General features: G+C 43.2%; 9 protein-coding genes across 9 annotated transcripts; 5 read left to right on the forward strand and 4 right to left on the reverse strand.

Moving 5' to 3' along the window:
• Window positions 1-79: 79 nt before the first annotated feature.
• PAS_chr3_0837 (Hypothetical protein) lies at window positions 80-394 on the reverse strand (the record flags this gene model as incomplete). The annotated part of the gene is made up of 1 exon (XM_002493022.1): window positions 80-394. One exon carries the CDS (start codon window positions 392-394, stop codon window positions 80-82), a length of 315 nt encoding a protein of 104 aa, XP_002493067.1.
• An 827-nt stretch (window positions 395-1,221) lies between these two features.
• Window positions 1,222-2,253, reverse strand: PAS_chr3_0838 (uncharacterized protein; the record flags this gene model as incomplete). Its single annotated transcript, XM_002493023.1, has 2 exons — window positions 1,222-2,180; window positions 2,229-2,253. The coding sequence occupies 2 exons, from the start codon at window positions 2,251-2,253 to the stop codon at window positions 1,222-1,224; spliced, it is 984 nt and encodes a 327-aa protein (XP_002493068.1).
• A 389-nt stretch (window positions 2,254-2,642) lies between these two features.
• PAS_chr3_0839 (Gamma subunit of the translation initiation factor eIF2) lies at window positions 2,643-4,217 on the forward strand (the record flags this gene model as incomplete). Its single annotated transcript, XM_002493024.1, has 1 exon — window positions 2,643-4,217. The coding sequence occupies one exon, from the start codon at window positions 2,643-2,645 to the stop codon at window positions 4,215-4,217; it is 1,575 nt and encodes a 524-aa protein (XP_002493069.1).
• A 53-nt stretch (window positions 4,218-4,270) lies between these two features.
• Window positions 4,271-6,082, reverse strand: PAS_chr3_0840 (GTPase-activating protein for Gpa1p, regulates desensitization to alpha factor pheromone; the record flags this gene model as incomplete). Its single annotated transcript, XM_002493025.1, has 1 exon — window positions 4,271-6,082. The coding sequence occupies one exon, from the start codon at window positions 6,080-6,082 to the stop codon at window positions 4,271-4,273; it is 1,812 nt and encodes a 603-aa protein (XP_002493070.1).
• A 603-nt stretch (window positions 6,083-6,685) lies between these two features.
• Window positions 6,686-8,512, forward strand: PAS_chr3_0841 (Dihydroxyacetone kinase, required for detoxification of dihydroxyacetone (DHA); the record flags this gene model as incomplete). Its single annotated transcript, XM_002493026.1, has 1 exon — window positions 6,686-8,512. One exon carries the CDS (start codon window positions 6,686-6,688, stop codon window positions 8,510-8,512), a length of 1,827 nt encoding a protein of 608 aa, XP_002493071.1.
• Window positions 8,513-9,070: 558 nt separating this feature from the next.
• Window positions 9,071-10,732, forward strand: PAS_chr3_0842 (uncharacterized protein; the record flags this gene model as incomplete). Its single annotated transcript, XM_002493027.1, has 1 exon — window positions 9,071-10,732. One exon carries the CDS (start codon window positions 9,071-9,073, stop codon window positions 10,730-10,732), a length of 1,662 nt encoding a protein of 553 aa, XP_002493072.1.
• A 164-nt stretch (window positions 10,733-10,896) lies between these two features.
• PAS_chr3_0843 (Bifunctional enzyme) lies at window positions 10,897-12,579 on the forward strand (the record flags this gene model as incomplete). Its single annotated transcript, XM_002493028.1, has 1 exon — window positions 10,897-12,579. One exon carries the CDS (start codon window positions 10,897-10,899, stop codon window positions 12,577-12,579), a length of 1,683 nt encoding a protein of 560 aa, XP_002493073.1.
• A 186-nt stretch (window positions 12,580-12,765) lies between these two features.
• PAS_chr3_0844 (Phosphatidylinositol transfer protein (PITP)) lies at window positions 12,766-13,758 on the forward strand (the record flags this gene model as incomplete). The annotated part of the gene is made up of 1 exon (XM_002493029.1): window positions 12,766-13,758. One exon carries the CDS (start codon window positions 12,766-12,768, stop codon window positions 13,756-13,758), a length of 993 nt encoding a protein of 330 aa, XP_002493074.1.
• A 51-nt stretch (window positions 13,759-13,809) lies between these two features.
• On the reverse strand, window positions 13,810-15,012 carry PAS_chr3_0845 (Lyso-phosphatidylcholine acyltransferase; the record flags this gene model as incomplete). The annotated part of the gene is made up of 1 exon (XM_002493030.1): window positions 13,810-15,012. One exon carries the CDS (start codon window positions 15,010-15,012, stop codon window positions 13,810-13,812), a length of 1,203 nt encoding a protein of 400 aa, XP_002493075.1.
• Between the last annotated feature and the right edge of the window lie 1,188 nt (window positions 15,013-16,200).

Genomic DNA, 16,200 nt, shown 5'->3' on the forward strand with positions numbered 1-16,200 from the left:
TGAGAGAGTCTTGATAGAGTTCTAAAAATGAAATGAGTATTACTATAAACTCTGTATTGTAGTCAGGGGTAATACACATTTAGGCACTTGAACCTCCCTCCTTCTTGCTAAATGCCTTGGAGGCGTACTCCTTGGCATCGGCTTGAAACTGCTTGTTGCCGGCAAGTTCAGAGACTTCCTTTTGAATTCCCTTGAAGTCACCCTTCTGGACAGCAGCGGCAATGTCTTTCAGGTCTTGGGTGTATCCCTCGATCTCCTGCTTCTTGGCCTCCTCAGTTTTCTTGGGCTCTTCCCCCTTAGTTGAGGCTTCGGTAGCTGAGGTATCCTTGGATGAAGCTTCCTTGTCTTTGAGTTGATCTTTGACAACGTTTGAGATAGAGTCGAAAAGGGCCATTATGATTTATAGTTTGCGGGAAACAGGAAGAATAAACGTCGGAGGGATTACGCAGTATTTATACGAAATTGTGAATAGGAGTAACGAACGGCAAAGCTTGAGCGCGCGCCTACATAATCTTCGGTGCAGAAGAGGTTTATTTATTACTAAGCCGCGGAGCAGGACGAATTGGTTGACATATTGTGCTAGACAACTAACTGGAGCTGTTCTAAGGAGAGGGCATGCTTTGACATTATGTCCCCTGTAGATCGCAGATAGAGACTTATGGAGATTTGTGACGAAATTATGGTGTTTTTTCCGGCTGCATATATATGCAGGACACGTAGTTGTTCGGACGAATTGTATCGAGAGGAAAAATGCAACACACGGGTAACTGGATGATAACGGTCAGAGGCTACTAACGGTGGAAACACGCTTGAAAAAAGCCGCAAAGACCGGAGGATGAAGGAGTGATATGCCCAGGGATGGTAGATAAAAATTGTAATGAGTTACTGTGGAACTAGAACTGTTATATGTTAGGGAGTTGGTAGGAAAGGTTTTTATTTATAAATATAAATATATTATATTATTAATTCTTTCCCAACAATATAACTTTAAACACCAAGGCTGCAGGAACAGACTAATGATCTAATTATATTTTTCCCTACCAGTCCAATAACCCGTAGTACATGCATCCTTTCATAGGAAGTGTATAAATGGTCCCTTGGCCCAGTTGGTCAAGGCATCGTGCTAATAACGCGGGGATCAGCAGTTCGATCCTGCTAGGGACCATTGTTTTTTACATTTTTCATGGCATTCAAATCAGCATTTCATTGTTCGTTACCTATTTATCTTCTACGAGGACCCCTAGGTTTTGTAAAGCGTGTCTTCTCATGGACAATGGTTGAAGCTTCTGGTTTGGAATCAGTGTAATAAAGATCCAGCTCGTCAACATCGTTTATCTCTATGATTTTGTCTAGGTTGATTCCATTGGCCTTAAGAAAGTTGGTAAACCCTTTCTTGTTTGTAGCATGAAGCATTCTGTCTTTCACCTTGGAACCAGAGGGACAGGCGTAGATGAAAGATGTGCCTTCATCGCCCTGATGAATGGCATAAGAAGGATGTGCAGACGAAATGAACTCCGTCAGTTCCTTCGGATTCGAAAGAGATTTAGAGGAAAGTAAGACGACTCTTTCATTAGAAATTGTTGCGGAAATTGCCTGATTATTCTTCAAATTTAAAATTGCCTCCTTGACTTCGTCTTCCACTTCAAATGCAACTTCAGTACTTTGGCTGGGAACTTCTGAAAATCCAGCAAGGTTGAATTTTCTAGAGGTTCCCCCGCCCTTTAATAAATTGAGATCTTCAATGTCTTTTACCAATTTGAGGGACTCCTCCTCTTGGGTCAATGGTTGCTGCTCGGACTCGTGAGCTCTGATGGCTTGCCATCCTTCGTACGAAACTTCGTCCAAGTCACTGACAAATGCAATGGGAAAAAAATATTCTAAACCCAACTCCCGGATCAATGTCGTTTTAGTGGAGGCATACAACATCTTGTCCCTGACCTTTGCGTTGTCGGGAACATACGAGATAAACGTGTGCTTGTCAATTTCATCATTCTTTATAATAACATATCTTGGCTCTACGTCAGACAATGCTTCTCGAATCAAAGCGAAGTCTTGGTTGAATGAGGATGTTCCCTCAATAAGCTTGTCTACGACAATCTGTTCATTCTGGATCTTGAGTGTAAGGGCACGAGATCCGGATTGGTAGAACCTGCTGAAAGATTGAATGAGCTCCTTTCCGGCTAATTGTTAGCAATCAAGTTCCAATTATAAGCTTGAATCGATCTTACCTTCAATACCTGACTGGTTGGACATTGTGGAGGGAGTCTGTGAGATAGATGGAGGAAAGGTAGGAAGCTTTCGTAATGGGGGACCCCCAATCTCAAAAAATCCATGATTACATAAGCATTCGTGGATAATCCGATTCGACTTGCCAGAAGCCGACAAAAGAACAAAGAGAAGGCCAACAAGTAAACGTCTCCAGAAATCATGTCTTCCCTTCAGACAATCCACCAGAGCACTGAAACCAACCTCATTACCGCATGTAGTTGATCATAACCTACCAGTGAACTCATTTCGTGTACCTACTAATACCATTGCTCAGTCCCACAATTACGCGCGATCGTCCTCCAAGCAAATTTTTTGAGCAGGTGAACCGACTGATATTATTCACACTAGGTAACCGCCAAAACAGAACGAAAAAGATGGCAGACGATCTACAGAGTCAAACTCCGGACATAATCATCGGATCAACGATTGACGATGGGTATGAGCAGTATGCAACTGAGGAGGAAATTGAGGAAGACCAGACTCAAGATCTCGATGAGTCTAAGTCCAAGAAAACCGTCAGTTTTGCCGAATTAGACGAAGTAGATGAAGAAGAATTGAGAAAGAAGGAGTTTGAAGAAGGTGGAGGATTGCCCGCTCAGCCCGACAATCCAGAATTCGAAAAACTGACACCTTTATCTCCAGAGATCATCAACAGACAAGCTACTATTAACATTGGTACGATCGGTCACGTCGCCCACGGTAAGTCCACTGTTGTCAGGGCCATTTCAGGAGTTCAAACCGTTCGTTTCAAAGACGAGCTGGAACGTAATATTACCATCAAACTGGGATACGCCAACGCCAAAATCTACAAGTGTGACAACGACGAGTGTCCAGAGCCAGATTGTTACCGCTCTTTTAAGTCTGACAGAGAAATACACCCCAAATGCCAGCGTCCAGGATGTACTGGCCGTTACAACTTGGTAAGACATGTCTCATTCGTGGATTGCCCTGGTCACGACATTCTGATGAGTACGATGTTGTCTGGTGCAGCAGTCATGGACGCTGCTCTCCTACTAGTGGCCGGTAACGAATCATGTCCTCAACCTCAGACTTCTGAGCATTTGGCCGCCATTGAGATTATGAAGCTGAACCATGTTATCATTTTGCAGAACAAAGTAGATCTTATGAGAGAGGAGACAGCTCTGGAACACCACAAGTCGATTCTCAAATTCATCCGTGGTACCATTGCTGATGGTGCCCCCATTGTGCCTATATCCGCCCAATTGAAATACAACATTGACGCTGTCAATGAGCTAATTGTCAAGACCATCCCCGTCCCTCCAAGAGACTTCACAGCATCGCCACGACTAATTGTCATTCGTTCTTTCGACGTTAACAAACCAGGTGCTGAAATCGATGAACTCAAGGGTGGTGTTGCTGGTGGTTCCATTTTGACCGGTGTCTTCAAGATTGGTGACGAAATCGAAGTACGTCCTGGTATTGTTACCAAGGATGACAGTGGAAAGATCCAATGCAAACCTATCTTCTCTAGCATAGTGTCGCTATTTGCAGAGCACAATGACCTGAAGTTTGCCGTTCCAGGTGGTCTGATTGGTGTTGGTACCAAGGTGGACCCAACGCTCTGTCGTGCCGACAGGTTGGTAGGCCAAGTCGTTGGTGCCAAAGGACACCTTCCATCCATATACACTGATATCGAAATTAATTATTTCTTGCTGCGTCGTTTGTTGGGTGTCAAGACGGATGGACAGAAGCAAGCCAAGGTGCGTAAGCTGGATCCTAACGAGGTCTTGATGGTCAACATTGGTTCTACAGCTACAGGTGCTAGAGTCGTCGCCGTCAAGGCTGATATGGCCCGTCTACAACTGACTTCTCCAGCTTGTACTGAGATAAACGAGAAGATTGCTCTATCCAGACGTATCGAGAAGCACTGGCGGTTGATCGGGTGGGCTACCATCAAGAAGGGTACCACCTTGGAACCCATTGCTTAAATTTTAGGGGGTTGGGAAGATGTAGAAATGTAATAGTTTAACTGTACAGTCATTCATGTCGCTATTTGGCAGTATCTCTTTCGAAACTGGGCTGAGTTTACCAATTTAATTAGTACATCCTTTTGCATCAAGGTGTACATTTTGCCCTTGATTTCGTTAAAAACTTCTCTTACTTGATCCAGAACCAAAGAGCTATCGTTTTGGTCCAGTCCCTCCACTTCGTATTCGTTCTCGTCTTCATATCTGGGTACTTCGGTCAAGTTTTGGCTCATCTTGTTTTTGATTTCTTTGAGGGAGATCTCAACTGAATTGATTAGAACGTTGGTATTGGTTACATATTTGAAACTTTCTGTGGTGTGATTGCGGATCAGCTCATGTATGAGTTGCGTCACTCTATTCCTAGTAGCATGATCAATATTGATGTTGTGAACTGCGTCAGGTGCTAGATACTTCAAGTAGATATTCAATATCATGGCCGAACATTGATTGACCGATTTATGTGATGTCGGTTGATCTTGGGTCTGTGAGAGCCGTTGCAGTTTCTCCAAGACCCCTTCAATTTCAATGTAAACCATTAGGATTTCTAGGCACAGTTCTTCGGTAAGATGGACCTTGAGCAGGTAAAAAAACGCTGGGTCGTTTAAAACTTTTTGAATGTCAACGAGGGGGATATTTGGTTCTATAGGCTCCTGAAAGCACCAGTCCAAGATTCTATAACCTTCAGAGGTTAAAATGTACAAGTCGTCAATATCCATATGAAATTTGGAATAGTCTCTGTTATAACTAGAGACCGACCCAAACAGGATATTGACATGCTGGATAAGCCCTTCCTGTATGAAATATTCACAAATCGATTGGGCTTCTTCCTTGAATAGAATGTCAGTACAATCTATCAGCCATTGAACCATAGTTTTTCCTAGAAAACAATATTCAACCAATTTTTTGTGGCCTGAATATACGACTTTATGGTTCTTGAAAAGTCTGATTCCTTTTGATGAAACGTAATATTGAGAGTTGGAATCACTGTTTGGGTTATTGAAAAATCGATGTGCTAAAGGAGAGTGATGCGTCTGGCTCTCTTTGGACTTTGTATTTTCAAACATGTATTCAAAATCATCCCAAGAATTTGCTTGCAACTCAATGCCAGGCTTATTAGACTTTTTTCCTGATTTACCAGAGACTTTGTTATCGCCCAATGTCGTATCTAAAGGGCGATTTCCCAGCAGCAGTTTTGCCCTTCTCAGTTTATCTTCGTAGGAGACGGACGGTTCTAGTGTAGTCATAGGATCCCAGATGTTGGGTTCTGGACCCATCAGCTTTATGAAGATCAGCCTAATGAGACTCTTGGACACCAGCAGCCGGTTCGTAGTGCTATTCCTCTCAAAGTAGAACAATTGCATCGAATTGAGCGGAGATCTCAACACTGAGGGCATTTGGTCTATGGTGATTCCCAGCTTAATGCAGAACATGAACATGATATCCAAACCTTTTGGAGTAGGTTGTAAAAGGGTATTTAGGTGTTTTTCGTCCAGGGAAATCAGTGTTCTTTCTCTTGGACAATGAATTAGCCTAGCTCTCAGGAACATGTTCAGCAGTGCTAGACAGGAGTCCAAATCCATAGAACATGAAATACAGAGGTTCTTATAAACGGACTTTATGTTCAAAGACAATCCATTCAACTTGACTATTGCATGAGATGCCTTGAAACAATAGAGGTTGTTATGGAGTTGGAGTTTGAATATGCCAAACAATCCCGATTCACTTGGGTCTCCAGCTTCCAATTGGAGAGACAAGATCAACAGGCTAAAGAAATACTTGATCTCTTTAGAATTGAACCCGATAGACTGTTCATTTGCCATTGTCATCTGCTGATGCTGTGAGGGAGAAAGAAGTAGGGGTGATACATGGTTTATAGGCAAAGCATGTTTGTTTCAGATCAAAGATTAGCGTTTCAAAGTTGTGGAAAAGTGACCATGCAACAATATGCAACACATTCGGATTATCTGATAAGTTTCAAAGCTACTAAGTAAGCCCGTTTCAAGTCTCCAGACCGACATCTGCCATCCAGTGATTTTCTTAGTCCTGAAAAATACGATGTGTAAACATAAACCACAAAGATCGGCCTCCGAGGTTGAACCCTTACGAAAGAGACATCTGGTAGCGCCAATGCCAAAAAAAAATCACACCAGAAGGACAATTCCCTTCCCCCCCAGCCCATTAAAGCTTACCATTTCCTATTCCAATACGTTCCATAGAGGGCATCGCTCGGCTCATTTTCGCGTGGGTCATACTAGAGCGGCTAGCTAGTCGGCTGTTTGAGCTCTCTAATCGAGGGGTAAGGATGTCTAATATGTCATAATGGCTCACTATATAAAGAACCCGCTTGCTCAACCTTCGACTCCTTTCCCGATCCTTTGCTTGTTGCTTCTTCTTTTATAACAGGAAACAAAGGAATTTATACACTTTAAATGTCTAGTAAACATTGGGATTACAAGAAAGATCTGGTACTCAGCCATCTGGCTGGATTATGTCAGTCCAACCCCCATGTAAGGCTAATTGAGTCCGAAAGAGTCGTCATCTCCGCCGAGAACCAGGAGGACAAGATTACCTTGATCTCTGGTGGAGGTTCAGGACACGAGCCTCTACATGCTGGCTTTGTCACCAAGGACGGTCTTTTGGATGCCGCTGTGGCCGGGTTCATCTTTGCCTCGCCATCTACTAAACAGATATTTAGCGCAATCAAAGCCAAACCTTCGAAGAAGGGAACTTTGATCATCGTCAAGAACTATACAGGAGACATTCTTCACTTCGGTCTTGCCGCCGAAAAGGCCAAGGCCGAAGGTCTCAACGCAGAACTGCTGATTGTTCAGGACGATGTCTCTGTTGGTAAAGCCAAGAATGGCCTGGTAGGGCGTAGAGGTTTGGCTGGAACTTCTTTAGTGCACAAGATTTTGGGTGCCAAAGCTTATTTACAAAAGGACAACCTGGAATTGCATCAGCTGGTCACTTTCGGTGAGAAGGTCGTTGCCAACCTGGTTACAATTGGTGCTTCCTTGGACCATGTCACCATTCCAGCCAGAGCAAACAAACAGGAGGAAGATGATTCAGATGACGAGCACGGCTACGAAGTGCTAAAGCACGATGAATTTGAAATCGGAATGGGTATTCACAACGAACCAGGTATCAAGAAGTCGTCGCCAATTCCAACAGTAGACGAATTGGTGGCTGAGCTACTGGAGTACCTTCTTTCGACTACCGATAAGGACCGAAATTACGTCCAATTTGACAAGAATGATGAAGTTGTGCTACTGATCAATAACTTGGGAGGAACCTCAGTGTTGGAATTGTACGCTATTCAGAACATTGTTGTCGACCAACTGGCCTCCAAATATTCCATTAAACCAGTCCGCATTTTCACTGGCACTTTCACCACATCACTGGATGGGCCCGGTTTTTCTATCACTTTATTGAATGCTACCAAGACAGGAGATAAAGATATCCTAAAGTTTTTAGACCACAAGACTAGTGCCCCTGGCTGGAACTCCAACATATCAGACTGGTCTGGCAGGGTTGACAATTTTATTGTGGCTGCCCCAGAAATAGACGAAGGAGACAGTTCATCTAAGGTATCTGTTGATGCTAAGCTGTATGCTGACCTTCTGGAGTCTGGTGTGAAGAAGGTCATTTCAAAAGAGCCAAAGATCACATTGTATGACACTGTTGCAGGAGATGGTGATTGTGGTGAAACGTTGGCGAATGGTTCCAATGCCATTTTAAAGGCTCTGGCTGAAGGAAAGCTTGATCTCAAAGACGGTGTTAAATCACTGGTGCAAATTACAGACATCGTGGAAACTGCCATGGGTGGAACATCTGGAGGTCTGTACTCCATTTTCATCAGCGCTTTAGCAAAGTCTTTGAAAGAGAAGGAACTTTCCGAGGGTGCCTACACACTGACCCTTGAAACGATCTCTGGATCCTTACAGGCAGCACTTCAGTCTCTATTCAAATACACAAGAGCACGTACTGGAGACAGAACTCTTATTGACGCTTTGGAGCCATTTGTAAAGGAATTCGCCAAGTCTAAGGATCTGAAACTTGCAAACAAAGCTGCCCATGATGGTGCTGAAGCCACAAGAAAGCTCGAAGCCAAGTTTGGAAGAGCATCTTATGTTGCCGAAGAAGAGTTCAAACAATTCGAAAGTGAAGGTGGACTACCTGATCCTGGTGCTATTGGTCTTGCCGCTTTGATTTCAGGAATTACTGATGCATACTTCAAATCTGAAACCAAGTTGTAGCAATCCAATCCCAAGAGCAAGTTATGAATGAGTAACGTTGAGGAGTACCTCTAATGATTACTTACGGCTAACGGCCATATCTAGTTTTTATAAACATTTAATGATAAGCACGGTTCTGAAAGTTGATCAAATTGTAAGTGTGACTTGTGATCTATACAGTCAAACTTGTCTAGCAAGTTAACTGACAATTGAGAGCACTAATAATTTTCATGTGGTCTCTTAGCAAGTAGACCATAGAAATACCTGTTTCATCTCTTCTGGAGGTGACCCTCACCGAATCATTGGGGTCAAATGCACTTGGACTACAGTAAACCTACTCCTTTTGTGACTGTACCCTAACAACGAATAACCCCATAACAATGCAATCAATATTTCAGAGGTTAGGATGTATTACAGACGTAAAGAGTCAGTTCATGGAAGACTATCGGTCGGTAGGTAGTCATTTCCCCATTAGGAAGTCTGTTTAGTCGTGACTCAGCGAATACGTTTTCTTATTTAAGTTGTAAGATCCCGAATTGCGAGAGGCTCATCTCGGACAACGCTGGTCTCTATCCTTACATGACCAACCAATCAACAGTGGTGGATTTACGCCTTTCATCCAAGAGAGTTGTTGGCAAACCAGTCAAGTTGCCCACAGTCCTAGCGTGCTCAGGGTCAGATTCTTCCGGTGGTGCAGGGATCGAAGCAGATATCAAATCCATCACGGCTTTTGGGTGCTATGCGCTAACAGCAATTACATCTTTAACTGCCCAGAATACCAAAGGTGTCACCAGTATAGAAAACACCGACCCAAAGTTTTTCGAAGAGATTTTAGAGGCAAATTTTGAGGACATTGAAATCGATGTGGTGAAAACTGGACTGTTAAACCCTGAGTCATCTCGTTTATTGCTGAAATTTTTAGATAAATACCACAAAGGAAAGCCATTTGTCCTGGATCCGGTCTTAGTGGCTACGTCTGGTTCAATGCTTGCAGATCAACACGAATTAGGGTTCACCATTGATTCTCATTTTAAGAAAGCTACTATCATTACTCCAAATTTCGAAGAGGCATGTGTGATCTACTCTTACTTGAAAAAGCTGAAGACTGTAGATGAGTTGGGTGAAATAGAAACTTTAGAGGATTTGAAAGGAATGGCCAAGTTCATCCAGCAAACTACACATTGCAACTCTGTTCTTCTTAAAGGTGGCCATATTCCCTGGAATAGAAACGAGCAGTTGGTTAAAAAAAAGGGAGGAGATCCAGCATACATTACTGATATTCTTTATCAGGGTCATTTGGATAAATTCACGGTAATCAAGACAGATTACTTGACAAGTTCTGGAACTCATGGTTCTGGGTGTACGATTGCTGCCTCAATTGCTGCAAACATTGCCCGTTCGTTGAAGATTGAGGATGCTGTAATTTCTTCGATTAGATACGTTCATCAGGCAATTTTTGGAGCAGATGAGACGCTAGGACAAGGAAAAGGCCCTTTGAATCATGTGTTTCATATTTCTCCTCCCATTAACGGCACAAGTGCTGAGAATAACTTTCTTCCGTTCTATCCAGGTCACTTCTTAGATTACTTACTGGAGCATCCTTTGGTGAGTCCCATCTGGAAGAACTACATCAACCACCCATTTTTAGAAAACGTAGCAACAAATAAGCTGGCTAAGAACAGATTCATCCACTACATTTGTCAAGATTACGTGTATCTAGCTTCTTATGCCCGTGTCCACGGCTTAGCTGCCGGAGTTGCACCTGATATTGAAAGCATAAAGGCAGAAGCCCATATAATCGACTCCATCATGGAAGAAATGCATAGACATAAAGACGTATTGAACTCTCGTGGAATTGTGAAACTGGATGAATTAAGACCCTCCAAGGCCTGCAAACAGTATTCCGACTACCTCCTAAACATTGCGAAGACATCAGACTGGGTGGCCATAAAAATCGCCTTAGCACCATGCATCTTTGGCTACTATTACGCTGCCATTTATGCTCGGTCGTTTATCAAGGATGAAGCTGACGTGGACGAAGAATTCTTGAATTGGATCAATACGTATACCGGTGATTGGTACAAAGATGCTGTTGACGAGGCCAGACAGTCGCTAGAAAGCCATATGCAAGCTGTTTCTCCCGTCCAGTTAGCAGAGCTAGTCAAGATCTTTGCAGATGTCTGTCAATTGGAGGTGAACTTCTGGACTTCGCCAATGGAACTACCAGAACAAGATCTATGAGATTAAGTAAGATTACGTAATGATGTAGTCACTGAGCGGTTATCACGCGACTCAGTTGGCTCATTTCTTAGGCTAAATAGGAAACTAATGAGGACCGACGACTCACACCTAGCCGAAAAATATCATCAGAATCCTCTGCGAGTTGATTTATCCACCAGTCAAACATGAATCGAACTGACTTTGACCTTTCTATCTATCTTGTCACCAATGCGGAGATGGTCCCTGAGGGATTGTCTTTCTTGGACCAAGTCAGGAAGGCCATCGATAACGGTGTCACCACTATCCAATTGAGAGAAAAGAACATCGAGACCAGAGATTTTATCGAAAGAGCCAGCCAGGTCCACGAATTGACCAAAGCAGCAGGTATTCCTTTGATCATCAATGACAGAGTTGACGTAGCTCTTGCTGTGGATGCCGAGGGAGTCCATGTTGGTCAAACAGATATGCCAGTTCCTCTGGTTCGTAAACTGGTTGGGGAGGATAAGATCATAGGTGTATCTACCGGAAAAGTCGAGGAGGCCCGTCAAGCAATTAAGGATGGTGCTGACTACGTGGGGATTGGGATCGTATACGACACCAAGACCAAAGATCATAAGAAGATCCCCTTTGGCACTTTGGGTATTAGAGAGATTTTGACGGTGTTGCTCAACGAAGGTGGCGCTGGTATCAAGACTTGTGCCATTGGAGGAGTGAACCAGACGAACGTGCAAAAGGTTTTGTATCAAGGCTCTATACCTGGCAAAAAACTGGACGGTGTTGCTATTGTTTCCTGTATCATGGCTCAAGAAGATGCCGCAGAAGCTACCAGAGTCCTAGTGGAGAAATTCCACAGCCACGCTCCGTGGTTGAGCGATGATCACAGAGCTGACAATGATTTCTTCAACAATGTGACAGAGAAAGCAAAGAAGGTTGCTGACACTAATCCAATGATTCATCATATCACCAATGCGGTTGTGAAAAATTTCAGTGCCAATGTGACTTTGGCAGTAGGAGCGTCTCCCATTATGTCAGAATCTTATCAAGAGTTTGAAGAGTTTGCTAGACTTCCAACCACCGGGCTGGTGCTCAACACTGGAACCCAGAGTGCTGAAAACTTTGTACAGATGGTCATAGCTGCTGCAAAAGCCTACAACGCTACGGGAAACCCCATTGTATTTGATCCTGTGGGATGCGGAGCTTCTGAAATGCGTAAGCACAGAACCAGACTGTTTTTGGATGCAGGGTATTACACAGTTATCAAGGGAAACGTTTCAGAGATTCTCACAGTTGCTGGTGAAGCGAACCAGATGAGAGGAGTTGACACAGGAGACCTCAGTAACTTGACAGAGGAGGCTATCGTGGCAGCAGCCAAGAGAGCTGCGCTAAACAACCGTTGCATTGTTGTGGTTACGGGTGCCGTCGATTATATTGTAGATGGAATCTTGGACGGGGCCAACTATTACGAGTCGCAGCCCACTCAAAGGGTTTTCAAGGTTCAAGGGGGAAGTTCCATCATGGGAGACGTCACAGGAACCGGATGTTCTCTGGGATCAGCCATTGCAGCTTACATCACTACATTCCCCGCAACTCCTTTGGAAGCTACGATTGCAGCTGTCCACCATTATAAATACGTTGGAGCTGTGGCTGCACGTCGTTCCACTACGCCAAACGGAATCAGCGATTCTGGTCCCAGACCGGGATCATTCATGAGCAACTTTTTGGACGATCTGTACGGGTTTAGGACCCAAGAGTCCAAAGTTGGACATAAGATCCTGCTTGGACCCAACCCTGATAAGACGTTCTACACGAAACTCGAGTCTTCCGAGAATGGCCGCTATCCAGCTGAAGTTGAAGAGATCTTTATTTAGGACGGGTTTTATAGTGTCAATGAGTAAAACGATTTCTTCGGCTAGAACAGTTGCATCCTGCTTTCCTGCAGCCGAGATTGTAGGGGTCTTAAGGCATCCTCTTCTCGCGAATTCCTCTCGTATTTCTTCTCTTGGATGGATTGCATAGTCAGATTCCGTTGAAGCTAAGCCAGAGTTCCCACTGCAATGCTTTTCAAAAAGGAAAAGAAATCTGCTACGGAGGATCAGCCCAAGGGAGAAATTGTGGAAGAACCATATGAATACCCTTTGAAAGGGCTGACTCCCTCAGGGTTGGAAGAACCCTCTGAGGAAAACTTTCCAAAGTACCAACAGGTCTTGGATCACTTTAAAAATGAAGATCTCAAACTCCCTATTACAGAAAAATATAAAGAAGGGGATGAAACAAGAAGTCTAACCACGGAAGAAAAGGCGTGGCTTACTAAAGAATGCATACTCCGGTATTGTAGAGCTTGTAATTGGAACGTTACTGATACCATTACACGTCTGGAAAATTCGATTTCTTGGAGAAGGGAATTCGGTATCTCTGGAGGGAAGTTCCAGACTTTGAAACAGCAGTTGGTAGCACCAGAAAATGAGACGGGGAAACAGCTTATTTTTGGTTTTGATAGGGAGTGCAGACCATGTCTCTTCCTCTTCTCTGGTAAACAGAACACGAAACCAAGCTTCCGCCAAATTCAACATTTGATCTTCATGCTGGAAATGACCATTTGGTTTATGCCTAGAGGGCAGGATAAACTAGCTCTCTGCGTCGACTTTAAGAACTACCCTGAACTTTCAGCAAAATCTTTCCCCTCCGTATCTGTTGGAAAACAGGTCTTACACATTTTACAGTATCATTATCCTGAGAGATTGGGAAGAGCATTGTTCGTCAATATTCCATGGTATGCGTGGGCTTTCTTGAAAATTTGTTATCCGTTTGTGGATCCATATACGAAGCAAAAATGTGCATTTGACGAACCATTTGCCAAGTTTATCCCTGAAGAGCAGTTGGATTTCATTCATGGTGGAGAAGTCAACTTCAAGTACGACCACGAGAAATACTGGCCTGAGATGCTGGCCATTGGGGAAAAGAAAATGAAAAATTACATGAAAAACTTTGAAAAACTGGGAGGAACTGTTGGATTGAGTGAATACGATCTCAGGTCAGAAGATGAATGATTTTTCTTTTAATATTATCGGGGTTTCTATGTACATATAAATAAATGCTTTTCATCTTTGATCATCTTTTATTTCATTTCCGAACTCATCGTAACTTTTTACCTTTGCCTGGTACTCCTTCACAGCCCAGTTCTTTCCGATAAACTTGATATCGGGATCACTCAAACCTTTAGAGTTGGTGTATCTTTTCCAAAACTTGGGATCCTTCAATCTTGGGTCTTCCGGATTGAACCCCAGCTGGTTACGAATATTCAAGACATTCTGTCGCAGTTCCGCAGCAACTCTGCTCCGTAGGTCCTTCGCCTGCTTACCAAACTTCAACTCATGCGAAAGGTCCCTAGGGTTATTTCTATCATATTCCTTCTCACACAGATTTTTCCATTCCTTTCTAAAATCTTCAATCACTTTATCGTCTACCGGGTCTCCAATGACAACCTTTATCTCTTGGCCGTAGTTCTGGGGAAGATATCTTTCAAAGATATTCTCAGCTCCAGACTCTGGTTGAATCATTTCAAAACCAGTTGAAAAAATAGGAACTACTATGGGAGGCACAGTCGGCTCCAACACTAAACGAGAGGCTCCCCATCTGAAGTATCTCATTGAGTTTGAATGCGGTGGTTGTAATTGGCATACAAATCCTTCTGGAAAAACATGAATCCAAGAAGGACAGTGTCTCATCACAGGTGGGTGATAAGGCTTGGAGTCAATCTCTTTTATTTTCTGAGTAAGTGGACTTTTTATCCAGTGCAATAAGCTTGCTTTTGGGGAGGGAACAAACATAAACCCTGGGTCCATCGTATCGTCAGGGCTTAGTAATCTGACGGTAGCATCCAATGAAGGCTGAAATGGACCTCTGCCGAACCTTTCCGTGGAGAGAATCTTACCTGCCGAAAAGAAATAACTCAAAAACGTTCCTTTAAAACACACATTGGACGCAGCTAAACCCCATCGAATAACATCGACATCTCTGAAATATTTCCAAGGAAGGCAGCCCCAAAGAAATGGGTCATCAACAACAGACATGTGGTTCATGACGGTGATTATACCTCTATTTTCCCTCTTAGATCTCTCCAGAGCAGCGTCTAACTTTTCCAGGCCTGTAACTTCTGGACGGTAGGCAATGTTCAAGACGAGCTTACTACCACCCACAACGAGGACACAAGCTGCGTGTGAGATGAAAGCCCAAGCTTTGGATCTTCTTGGGTACTCTGAAAGGAAATCATCTCCTCTTTCCAGCACAGCAGGAAAAGACATCGGTCAGTAATGCTGGGGAAGTGAATTAACTTAGGAAGAGATGAAGGGCAATTTTTAAAAGTTTTGACATTCGCGTACCATGGGCTGGGGTCATCAAGTGCATGGTGCGGAAGGAACGTGCTGCAGGTAAGTATTTCTAATGAGCTATTGATGCTGCATTTCTTAGGCGAGTCCAGAGCTCACCTCTGTGTTTATGAGCCAGCTCAGATAAACACAATAGAGTTGTTTGCTTACAATGGTCGGTTCATCATCTCCAGCCCAAGAACATAACCGCACTCTGAGTACTTCTATGATTTTTGTTTTATCACCCTCCAATCTCTAGACAACCCAGGAATCTATGGGGTATTAATGAAGAGTAGACAAAAAGGATGAACTATGAATTGAGTTTTGTAAGTTTAATCTGTGAAAGCTATTCATGTTTGACTAAGAATGAACAAGTTCAATAATGTTTCAATCCTATTCTAGAGCTAGAATGTGAACTTGCTTAGTGGTGGTCACCTCAGAACTTACATATCTGATATAAAATTTCTTTGTTGCGTTCTATCATGGGTCCTGGTTGAGTAAAGCCTCCCGGTGAAATAGGCTTACTCCATGGAAATGGGCTCCGTGGAATGCCACCTTTCGTTTACTGTCTACAACTTGAAAATTAGAGATTTGAGCAGCTTTTTTTCAAAGACTTTTTCAGGTTGAAACTTTGTCTTAGCTCAATGTCTTTAAAATCAATGATCTCTATAATTCTTCCTCCGTTTGAATCTGTAGCCACTATAACTTCCATGGGGAATTCACTAAAAGCGTGCCCTATTTATAGTGTTTCTATACTGTCTAACACACTAAAACGGCACACACCTGAATGTTGTTAGTTTGAACTCTATGAGAATTAAAAATCATTGGCTCTTTGTGACCATGGAACTCTTTTGAGTAGCAAAGTGAATAATTGCTGAAGGCAAGATCAACACTAAAGCAGCTGAAATGTGCTCACATGAACAACAGCCAACAGCATTTGTTGACAACTGCTCAAGGTTATAGTCTATAATCAATTTTGAGCTTAATGATAGTAGTCAACTCAGGAATCTTAATTTTTCAGATCTGGTAACAACGTATATACTGCAGTCACTTGCAGCTCCCTGCATACTGGTTTTATTATGCGGCGGACGGAGGTCATTTCGTTCAAGTGATATTACTACTTTC

Source organism: Komagataella phaffii, chromosome 3 (assembly GCF_000027005.1).
Source record: "Komagataella phaffii GS115 chromosome 3, complete sequence".
Lineage (NCBI taxonomy): Eukaryota > Fungi > Ascomycota > Pichiomycetes > Pichiales > Pichiaceae > Komagataella > Komagataella phaffii.